Genomic DNA, 11,024 nt, shown 5'->3' on the forward strand with positions numbered 1-11,024 from the left:
TTCCGCCCATTCATCTGCACCGATTACACCAATGCAGACTTAATACACCACATTTGGCGCCACGCGGACGCATTCAACTGCCATACAATTGCCACCACTGGCCAGCTGCTGTCGCTACCTCGGGCCAGAGACAAGAAGCGCCGAATGGCAACGGTGATAACTACGTATACGTACGTGCCATAGTGATTGTCGAGCTCTGTCCCTCCAAATATTACATGCAAAGCCAGAGCTAGAAGCAAAGTACACAAGTCAAGAAAGCTATTGTAATCATTTCTCTAGGCTTAGCTGCTTACTCGGTGATGACTTCCAAGCAGACGCTCGTCGTCGCAATCACCGTGGCCGCCCTCACCATCGCCTTCCTTCCGGGGCTCGCCGTCGCCATGGAACACGTGGTCGGCGACGACATGGGCTGGGCCCTCGATTTCAACTACACGGCCTGGGCTGAGACCAAACAGTTTGTGGTCGGCGACACGCTAGGTAAATGCATAACCACTGAACCATTCCTTCCGCTGGCACGCTTGATCACTTCTTCTTCTCTGCGACGGGAAACAAATGAAATTGCCTGCCAATCCCTCATGCTAATTATGTCAATCGCAGTGTTCGAGTACGGGACTGCTGGCCATGACGTGGTGGAGGTGGGCGGGCCGGATTTCCTCGCTTGCAACCAGCCGGACAACGCCGTCGTCTGGACCTCCGGTTTGGACCGGGTCGCGCTCGACAAGGCCGGACCGCGGTGGTTCTTCTGCGGCATGGACCAGCACTGCGAGAGGGGGATGAAGCTCAAGATCACCGTCCTCGAGACCGCCCCACCGGCTCCCCAACCCAAGCCCCCGTTGGTTGCTCCACCGCCGTCCAGCCCCGCTGGCAAGCTGGAGGCGCGCTTCGGGGAGGCGGTTGCCGTGGTCACCGCGGTCGCCGTGGCTCTGCTCGTGCTCTAGGCTCCCACTGCATCGGCAAGGTTTCTACTACATATGTGACCCACTCACCCACCGAGAGCGTCATGTTTGGTCGTGCTGCTTCTCATGTGGTATCAGCATTATTGTTGTTATTATACGTTGTGAATTTTAGCCCTTGAATTTTTCTTCGGTCGAAGATTCAATATTTTTTTTGCTTAGCATAAAAGTGTGAGTGTTCTTCTATTAGTGCAGTAATTAAAAACAGTGCATATCATATTGCTCCCTTGAAAATGGGTTCTCTATATTTTTCTGCAACATTTTTTAATCCTGTTTGTTTTTACAACACAAACCCTCAAAGAGAGTTTTTAATTATATTTATTTGCGTCCCAAACAGTGTACAGATATTAACTTTCCAAAGCCAGCTTGGCTTTACAATTAGAGTCTAAAGCCTGCTTGGCTTTACAATTAGAAGATTTATTGCATAAGATTGAAGACTAGAAGAAGATCTTTGCATAAAAGTTTCTTAGCTAGAGAATGGGCAATAAAATTCCCAGTCCTTTGGATAGACCTAATTTCACAAGTAGTAAGATGAGAAGATTGATTGAGAAATTCAGAAAGTATTGTTCTTTTCCTCCAGTCTCCTGGCTTCTCCAAAAGATTCCTTGCTGTTGCCACTTGAACAAGATTCCTGCAATCAGAAAAGAAGACAGCAGAGTCCCATCCTAAAGCTTTAACCACCACGGTTGATAGGGTTAATCCAAGAGCTTCAACCTACAAAACAGAAGAAACATTTCTCGCAGCTACTTGAACAAATATAGTATGGTTATTAGCTTCATCTTTGAGATAAACTCCAAGGCCCGCTTCTTCTTTTGCAATCTCCGGATTGTAAGTAACATCACTATACGCCACAAGACTTGTAACTTGGGAGTGCATATTTGGATCCCGAAAGGGAGAAGCATTATTGTGTGTCTCTAATGCATTTTGTATCTCCAGCACATTGTGCGTCGCAACTGCATCGACTATGTTGGAAATATTAGCTATTTACCGAATAATTTTATTAAGGAAAATACTAGATAACGAATGACTAATATCTCTATCTCTACTACCTAAAAGAAACGTAAGGTTCCCTCTCCCCTCCACCGATTTTTTCCTCCCTCCAGCGGTTTATCCCTATTTACCGGTTTAATGCTCACTAGCCGGTCGGACGCACTCTATCTTTGGTAACCAAATAATTCATCTATGGTAGCCAATCTCTTATATTTGGTAATACTCCATTGATTCCGTTTGGTTTCCCGCCGATGAATGAATTGATCACGTATGGTAGTAGAGATTACGCAATCGACTCAACGACGGCGATCAATCTCCTTCCTTGTTTCAATCAATCTCTTTTCTTCTGTCACCGTGTGGTTTACATGCAGCCGCCGCCGCCGCCTAACCTCCGAAGGGCACCGCCTTCCTGGTCCCCGTTGCCTCTACCGCTGGAAGGGCATCACCTCCATGGCCACCATGGCCTCGACTTCCCACACTCTCTGGCGCCGCTGCAGTTAGCTGCATGTGCTTCTCGCAGCCGCTGAAGATTGGACGAAGAAAGGTGGGCAGGAAAGGAAGGCCGAGGGCATAACTCATGAGGAGCAGGAATGCATCGTCGATTGCTTCAGGTGAGATTTACTGGTTCACATCGTGGCATGTTTTGAGTTTCACATATTGTTATTCTATCTACTGGCCGATTAATTGTTAGGCAAACTTTGTTAGATAGCTATGAGAGGTCTTGAGTCTGGATCAAGTTCTGAACATGATACAACCATGTCTGTCTATTAGAGAGGACATGAGGTACGTGATACAGACGTGACTATACTATATGTGATTCTTAATTAAAGAAGCCTCAAGTTCTGAATGTGATACAGAATTGGCTATGTTTATAAGAAGAGTTCAGAAGTTGATCGATTGCCTTTTGTTTTTTGGCCACCAAATCGACAATGTCAAAATCCTAATATCCACCTAAAAGGTGACTGTATGTGGCAGCCATAGATTAGCACCTTAAACAGAGGCCTATAAATGCAACCTACTAAGCAGCAGGTGACATGAGCATATGGCAAATAGCAGGGATCGAATATAGAAGCTTGTGAGTAGATTTTAAGAGCCAGGATTACTTGTGCACATGCAAGGATGCACGTATATGAACTCAGAAAAAAGTACACTTATAGTTGCTGCAGTTTACTACAAGTAGTCAATAATTTTGATTTGCAGGTACAGATACCTACGGTCAGCCACCAGCGGCTGCCCCCGGAGGAACTTGAGGTTGCTCTCTAACTTAGTATCTGGAACCGGCGCTCCACAGTGGCTCGCCACACCCCGGACACCAATGATTTTCATGATTTCCACATGCATACCACCCGCCAGCAGCAGCGACGTGATGTCTTCCAAGCACTGCCTCATTCTCAGCTACTCTACGACCGGCCGTGGGCTCCACTTACAAGCCACCCACCCACATCTGAGATCTTGTGGCATCCACTTCACCTCGAACCATGTCTCAGTCCCATCGGGGTGTAATCAAGAGAGAGAGAGAGAGAGAGGAGAGAGAGATTGCAGTGGGAGAGAGAGAGAGAGAGATGAAGGGAAAAGAACATATAATGCAATTTGGTTGTGATATTGGAACGGGGGCGGGAGAGGGGGAGAAAAGAGATCACATTGCAATGCAGAGAGAGTGAGGGAGAGAACATATAAATCAATTTGACTGTGATATTGCAACAGGAGAGTGATGGAGAGGGAGACAAGAGAGAATGAAGTTTGATCATGACACTGCAACAAGGGAGAGGGAGAAACCTAATGTGACATAATAAAAAAAATAGGCACCCTTTACAAAGGCAAGCACAATGTGAAACATAATTCAACTACATGCGTGGGTACAGGTTAATAAAATTCAAAGTGTATGGCGGGATGGAAGTGTGTGCGTGGTTTGGAGGGGGGGGGGGGGGGGGGGGGGGGAGTGGGGGTGGCAGCGCGGGGATCGCCGGCATATGTATCGTTAACAGAGTTGGCGAACCTGGATCAGGAAGCTTGTTTTAACAGTAACATCGGTAAAGAAAAGTAGGCAATATTATCTGAGGTGCATGTAGAATCAAAGGTACTCCCTTTGTAAACTTTTATAAGACCGTTTAGATCATTAAAGTAGTGATCTAAACAGTCTTATAGAAAGTTCATAGAAAGAGTACATGTTAGATTCAATTGATATATAGAACCATCAGAATAAGTATGCCCCGTTGCAACGCATGGGCAATTGACTAGTATCAGAGATAAAGTAAGTCATCCAACTGACAGAGAGAAGGTAAATAGCATCTGCATATATGAACTAGAACGGAACACATCTAGAACAGATACTAGAGCAAGAAGTTGTGGTAGAACCTCTAACATAAAGGGTATGAGAACGTACGGAATGGAAGCAGAAGCACCAGGAACGGGAGCAGAAGCACCGGTCTTGGGGTCGGTGTCCTCGCCAGCCATGTCGTCGACGAGGTTGTCGGCGTCGGGGAAGAAGTCGTTGTCAGGGAAGTAGTCGTCGGAGTCTGGGGCGTCCGTGACGAAGAAGTCAGTAGTCGCGCTGAGCGCTCTCCAAAAACCCTATCACACTTCTCCCGTGCAGGACTCAAAGAGGTGGAATTTCGGAGGCCTACTGTCCCGACCTGCGGTGCACGCCGCAAGCCGGGATGGAAAAGATTGTAGCAGCAAAGCAGTGCTCCTCTTCTATTGTGTCTCTCTAGAGAGGAGTGACCTCCCTTTTATAGGCACAAGAGAAGAAGGCAAGAGCCTGCGTCGGGAGCTGAAGGGAACGAGGGAGATGAAACGAGCAGGTAGCAGCCAAAATTTAGACATCGGCTCGGCTCATTCCCACAACCCGCGGCGCGTAGTGACGAGGCAAGGCGAGGCGAGGCGTGGCATGGCGCGGCGAGGCGGGCGGCAGAGGAGGAGCGCGCATGGATATCCCTCTTGTTCTCATGCTCATACTAGTGGGGAACGAACCTCCCTTATAAGGAGGCCCAACTCCCACTAAACTAGCAATGTGGGACTAAACTTTAGTAGTATCCCTTGCCTTGCACGAATGGGCTAAGTGGGCCTCTAGGATTTATTAGGAATTTCTGAAATAATTATTGGGTTGTCCCAAAATAGACTAAATTACAACAATCCCCCACCAGATCCCAGAGGCACACAAGAATTGCCTTTGGTTCCAAAACACTGTTTTATATACCGGTACTGCAGTGGAGACTATTAAGTTGAACTTCCACCTAGAACTCTATGCTACACTAGTAAGCAATTTGAACATCGGACTAGGCCTTGAACTGCAAGTTTTCTGCGAATCTAACTTCACACAAAGCCTTGACTGATACTGGGCTACCGTGGGTCTTCCCCGCGGGTGGAGTTTATGAGTCATACTCCAAGACCTTTCATGCGTTTACTAGAGAGAACCCTACTCTCGTAGATTGCAATGTTTAACAATCAGACTCATATAGGTGTGTTCTTCAAAAGATGTTCTGCAGGACAACATCTCTCCTTAAAGACCACTTAGAACACATTAAGATATACATCAACGTGCCATGCAGATTAGGAGAGTATTGCATCTTCATGGAGTGGTATTGTTAATAGTAAGGATACACTCCTCTCAGTTGACCAACACCTTTTCTTCCACATCTAATTCATGGGATCTCCGATCACAAGCAATAGGTTACCACTGTAAACAACTCATATTGTGGGTCTCATACCCATATCCCTCGATGCATTATCTATCACATTACGTGATAAACCCTTAGTAAAAGGATCTGCCAGATTTTTAGATGTTTGGATATAATCCAATGCAATAACTCCGGAGTTTCTCATTTTCCTGACAGACTTTAACCTTCTCTGAACGTGTCTTGATGACTTCATGTTATCCTTTGAGCTGCTCACTTTTGTGACCACAATTTGATTGTTGCAGTTCATAAGGATACCCAGTACAGGTTTCTCAACAATCATCAAGTTACTCAAGAGACTGCGAAGCCAATCTACTTCGACCGTAGCTGTATCTAGTGCTGTGAGTTCTGCTTCCATTGTTGACCTTGTTAAGATGGTCTGCTTGCAAGACTTCCAAGAAACAACTCCACCTCCATGAGTGAATACATATCCGCTCGTGGCCTTTATCTCATCAGCATTTGAGATCCAGTTTGAGTGACTATACCCTTCAAGCACCTTTGGGTGCCTAGTGTAGTGAATTCCATAATTCGCAGTGCCTTTCAAATAACGTAGAACTCTCTCAAGAGCTTTCCAATGCACATCTCCTAGTTTTGTGACAAACTGGCTCAGTTTGCTAACAACAAAAGAGATGTCGGGTCTTGTAGCATTGGTTAAATATATAAGCGAGCCAATAATTTGAGAATATTTCAATTGGTCTCTAGCAATTCTTCGATTTTCGAAGAAACACACTAGCATCATACACTACTAGGGAAAAGCCTAGCAGCAGCGCGGGTTTTAGGGTTATTAGTAGCGCGGGAGACGACGCTACTAATCAGGCGCTACAGCTAACCCATAGCAGCAGCGCGTGCGCGCCCGCGCTACTGATATACAAGTGTAGCAGCAGCGTTCTTCTGTGGAGCTCGCTACTGCTAATAGCTATAGCGCGCTTCCCCTGTGCGTGCTACTGATACTACCGCGCTGTTGCTAACTTTTCTCCACTCGCTATTGCTAATTTTAATATATATTTTTCTGCATATTTGTTTTGTATTTGAACATGCTTTATAGAAGAATCTTTAGCACATACAAATGTCATCATGATACACTTACAAATGTCATCATGATACACATACAAATGTCTGCGAGACCATAAATGTAATTATAGCATATACATACAAATAGTGTCATCATAATCATCATCCAACACAAAGTGGTATCTTATCATCATCTCGAAAATAGCGATACATGCAAGTCTCGAATACTTGCAACTACAACGTCATCCATCTAAACAAAGGTATACGCGAGAAGAGCTATCACTATGAGTGAGAGCGGAACTATGCAGTACATGAGGCGGCGGTTACGAGTCCTTTCTCGCGCTAGCGTGAACCTCAAGTAACTAGCTTCTCCTTCTTGTCTGCTTTTCAAGCCTTTATGGCCGGCGCCCTAGAACCCATTCACTTGCGACTGACACTCAGGCCACTCGTTGTACACCCCCGGAACCTTCCCTTTGTACACGCCATAGCACTTCCATCTCGTCATCAAGAAACTAGGTACCTATTAGAGATGCATGTTCATGAAGAGGATGTACAATCATATATATGCAACAAAATATACTAGAGCAACACCGAAAAAGAAAGGGTTAATAACTAGATGCAACATACAATATGCAAACTAATTAACTAGAGGTACGCAGGTCATCGTACGCAAACTAACAAAGTAGCGTTATGCAAGTTCGGCAGGGACCGTGAACATCACAAAGTTTCATCGCTACAAAAAGTATACAAGTTCAACCGACACATATCATCATCATCGGCATCATAAATCACTATAAGTTCCATCCTTCCATATCATCGAGGATGGACCCTAGCTTCTTGAACGGCGTGAGATCTAGACGTTGCATGCCTATGCGAGTTCGGACGTCAGCTCGCGATATAGGGCCGTGGTGGAACATTCCCTTCTCATCGATGACTTCTTTCATGATGATCATCGCAATGTCCCTTTGGATGCGAAAGATGTCATCTCTAAGTTTATAATCCGCTTCTCCATGAGATTCTAGCCACTTGTGGATATGATCATCATTTTTGCTTCTCATGCGAAGCTTTTGGTGATCCATGTTGAACTGAATCATGAGATGAACGATGTAGAATCCATACTTCTTGCTTGGTTTTGGGACATGGATGCAGGAGAAGTTAGTTTTATGCGCGAAACCCATCTTCTTGTTCCTTTGTTTCCTGATCTGCATGTGGCCACCTCTAACGTTGAAGCCTTGGAGAGCATCATCTAGAATATTCATTATGTGGGTGTAGTCTTTTTTCTCGTAGTCTCTGGAAGGGTCAAAATACACGGCGTGGGAGACTTGCGGGTAAAGAACGATAAGGACGGCGCGCCCGTTGCTACGGGGAAAAGACACCTCAAATTATTCCCCATATGAGAGAGAAGGAATGATTGAAATGTACGAAAGGGTGGTCCAGAACTGACTTACTTTGGATGATAAGGCACGAGGGCAATTTCCCGGTCCTTATTCTGTACCATGAAGTTTTGGAGGTACTCCCTAGCAGTTTCATGCTCAAAGTCGCCAAGACTCAAGAAAGACTCGTGCATGTAGTATGGATCCGCCACACAGATTTGCGAGAGTTCTTCACTCTTCATGACAGAGCTCATATGTAGCGCAAAAAGGCGGACGATTGTAAAATCGAGCCGCCTTGTCAGAAACATCTCAAAGATATGGTCAAACCGCAGGAAGAACACCTCCGCGGGCCGTGTCTCGACGTAGCACTTCCCCTCAGGCACACAAGCTGCGTATGTCGGATATCCTGGATCCTTTGAGGCTAGTAGGATTTTCTCAGTCGACAGCACATGGTCGTGCAGTCTCCTGGGATCCCCTGATAGTGCCTCTAGTGGTTTCGGCGGTAGCATCGGCTCGCTCGTGAGATGGAACATGGCCGCACCTTTCACGGGCACACGCTCTTCAGAATGCATCGTCCACCTGCTTTGTGCTCTGGCTTGTTTGGAGGCAGTTATCTTCCCGGATCTCTTCCTCTCCTTTTTCTTGGGCACACCTTCCAGACCCTTCCTTAACCGCTGTCCCAGGGTTCTCGGGCTAAGCACTGTATGACCCCCGGCTAGTTGAGCCTGTGTTGAGGCGACATCTTCAGGCGTGTTCTGTGAGGAATTCATGAAGAGATACTTTTTGCAATCCTTCCAACGACCTTCCTGCCCGGGCATAGCATCCATATCCTCATTAGCATGCTGATAGCCTGATTCGTCATATGGTTGAGTCATCATATCCATGTCACAGTCATACGTGTTTGTATTGAGGAAACCCATAGGGTCGACCTCCGTCTCATCATCCATTCTCTGTTCTACAGGACCGATTACATCAGCCAGTACTATTGCACCCCCTTCATCACGTCGTCCGCCGCTCTCACTCGGCACTACAGGAGCTGGTAATTGCGTAGGCGGGGTGGTGGTCTCCGCACATGCTTGTTGATGTGTGGTTATTGGTGTGCTCTCGGTCGGCTCCAGACGAATAAGATTCTTCGGCCATAGCAGCACCCAACCCTTGCAGCTTCCAATCTGCGGCGGGGTCTCGTCGTCCTCTCCCACATGCTGTACTGGAGGAGGCAACGCCTCGTGCCCCGATTTCACACTGTACAAGCTAACCTTGAAGTGCCCAGCGGGGATCTGCTGGTTGTGGAACGTGGGTTTCAAGGGGTTCAATATCATCCCCTTTCCCACGTCGACCTTCTGGCCTTTTATCAAGTAGAGTATGGTGCACGGGGTTTCTTTGCCCTGCAAACACATATGTCTGTGGCGTAAAACATATGAAAGGCAACGAAAATGGAATATTCTATATATATATATGTTGGTGCGACATGTAATTACCATGACAGCGTCGAGCTCAGCCAAAGACGAAGGCCCACCTAGCGTGCCAGAGACTGAGGACGGGCTGCTATGAGCGGGAGCGACCGCGAGAGGAGGCCCGGTTGCGTGAGCAAGTGAAGGTGCGGTGTTGTTGTTTTTCATGGAGTTGCTCCCGACGAAATTGGGCATCGGGAAATCATGTACCGTCTTGTCTGGATTTTCCTTCGTCCAGTTGATGATAGCTGGAACCAAGTTAGTAGCGAAATAATTTCTGCAGGTAGTTACAACTGCATTGACTGCCTGCTGTAGCAACTCATTTTTCTCCTCGGCTGTTTTTTCCGCGTCCTCAGCTGCTTTTTTCTCGACCGCAAGCTTCACCTTCGCGTCGATGTTCGCCTGACTAAACTTCTTTTTCTGCTTCTTGGCCTCTGGGCCCTTGTTGTAAAACACCTTCCACGTGGCGATGTCTCCAGCGCCGTGCACACGACCATATTGCGGCTGCTGGCCCAAAGGGAGTCCCTTAAGTTCGTTTAAGGCCCGGTTGAGAGGGGTGTCCCACGTGGGCCTAATCGGAGAAGTAGAGCTTTCGGCTGCAAGCTGGTGATACTTCTCCAGTAGTCTAATCAATTTCCTCGTGATCTGGTCCGTGTAAAAAACCTTTTTCTCCTTGTCCCACTTGTAGCGGGCCCTGATGAAGTCACGCTCCAAGGGGTTGGTGAACTTCGCAAAGGGGTCTGGGAGACCCGCGGCTTCATGTTCTGCGTCCTTCTTATCCCATATGGGCCTTTTACCGAGGTAGCCACGGCTTCCGAGGCGATGCTTCCCCGTGTTCCTTTGCTGAAGGCTCTTGAATTTCGCAGCCTTAGCCTTGGCTGCCTCGGTAGCGCAAGTGTCCTTGAACTTTTCGAACTCCTCTTCCGTAAGTGTCAGATTTTCCTCCGGAATCTTGGACAGGGGTTCCTCAGCTTCAATAGCTCGTTTCACCCTCCCTTTCCAGGAGGCCAAATCATTGCTGAACATGCCCATGGCGTGATTGTTAATATTTTTCATCTTCGAATCATCCCACGGTTGTTCTATGTTATCATCCCGGTCGGGAAACTTGAATCTCTTATGAAACTTCGTTAGGAGCAACTGCGTCAAATGTTCTTTACTCCTTAAGTCATCGTCGTTGATGCTTGCGCATTCCCGTAGGATGCATCCTACTTGGTTCCCATAGCACTTGCGAGCTTCTTCCGGCTCTAATGGCTCAAACTTGCCAGGTGCCATCTTTGTGATCACAAGTCGTCCAATCCCTAGTTTGGTAGGTTTTCGTATCCTCTGCTTCTTATGCTTCCTCTTTTCGTTAGCGGCATCGGCACCGGTACGTTCCCCGCCGGTATCTTCCCCGCCGGTACCTTCCTCGCGGTCTCGGCGCCGCCATCGGTGCCGGCACCGTCGGTGTCGATGTCGGCGTCAGTACCGTCATCGAGGCCGACCTGCAAACCTTGCCTAGCAGTCAAATAGTCGAGGTACTCTTGTTCACCCTCATAATCCATCTCGTCTGCATCTTGGTCAGAAGACCCAGTT

General features: G+C 47.3%; 1 protein-coding gene across 1 annotated transcript; it reads left to right on the plus strand.

The window, feature by feature from the left end:
• Window positions 1-264: 264 nt before the first annotated feature.
• On the plus strand, window positions 265-938 carry LOC123117074 (blue copper protein 1a). Its single transcript, XM_044537919.1, has 2 exons — window positions 265-477; window positions 598-938. The coding sequence occupies exons 1-2, from the start codon at window positions 300-302 to the stop codon at window positions 936-938; spliced, it is 519 nt and encodes a 172-aa protein (XP_044393854.1). The 5' UTR covers window positions 265-299.
• The last annotated feature ends 10,086 nt before the right edge of the window (window positions 939-11,024 follow it).

This window comes from Triticum aestivum, chromosome 5B (assembly GCF_018294505.1).
Source record: "Triticum aestivum cultivar Chinese Spring chromosome 5B, IWGSC CS RefSeq v2.1, whole genome shotgun sequence".
In the NCBI taxonomy this organism is placed as follows: Eukaryota; Viridiplantae; Streptophyta; class Magnoliopsida; order Poales; family Poaceae; genus Triticum; species Triticum aestivum.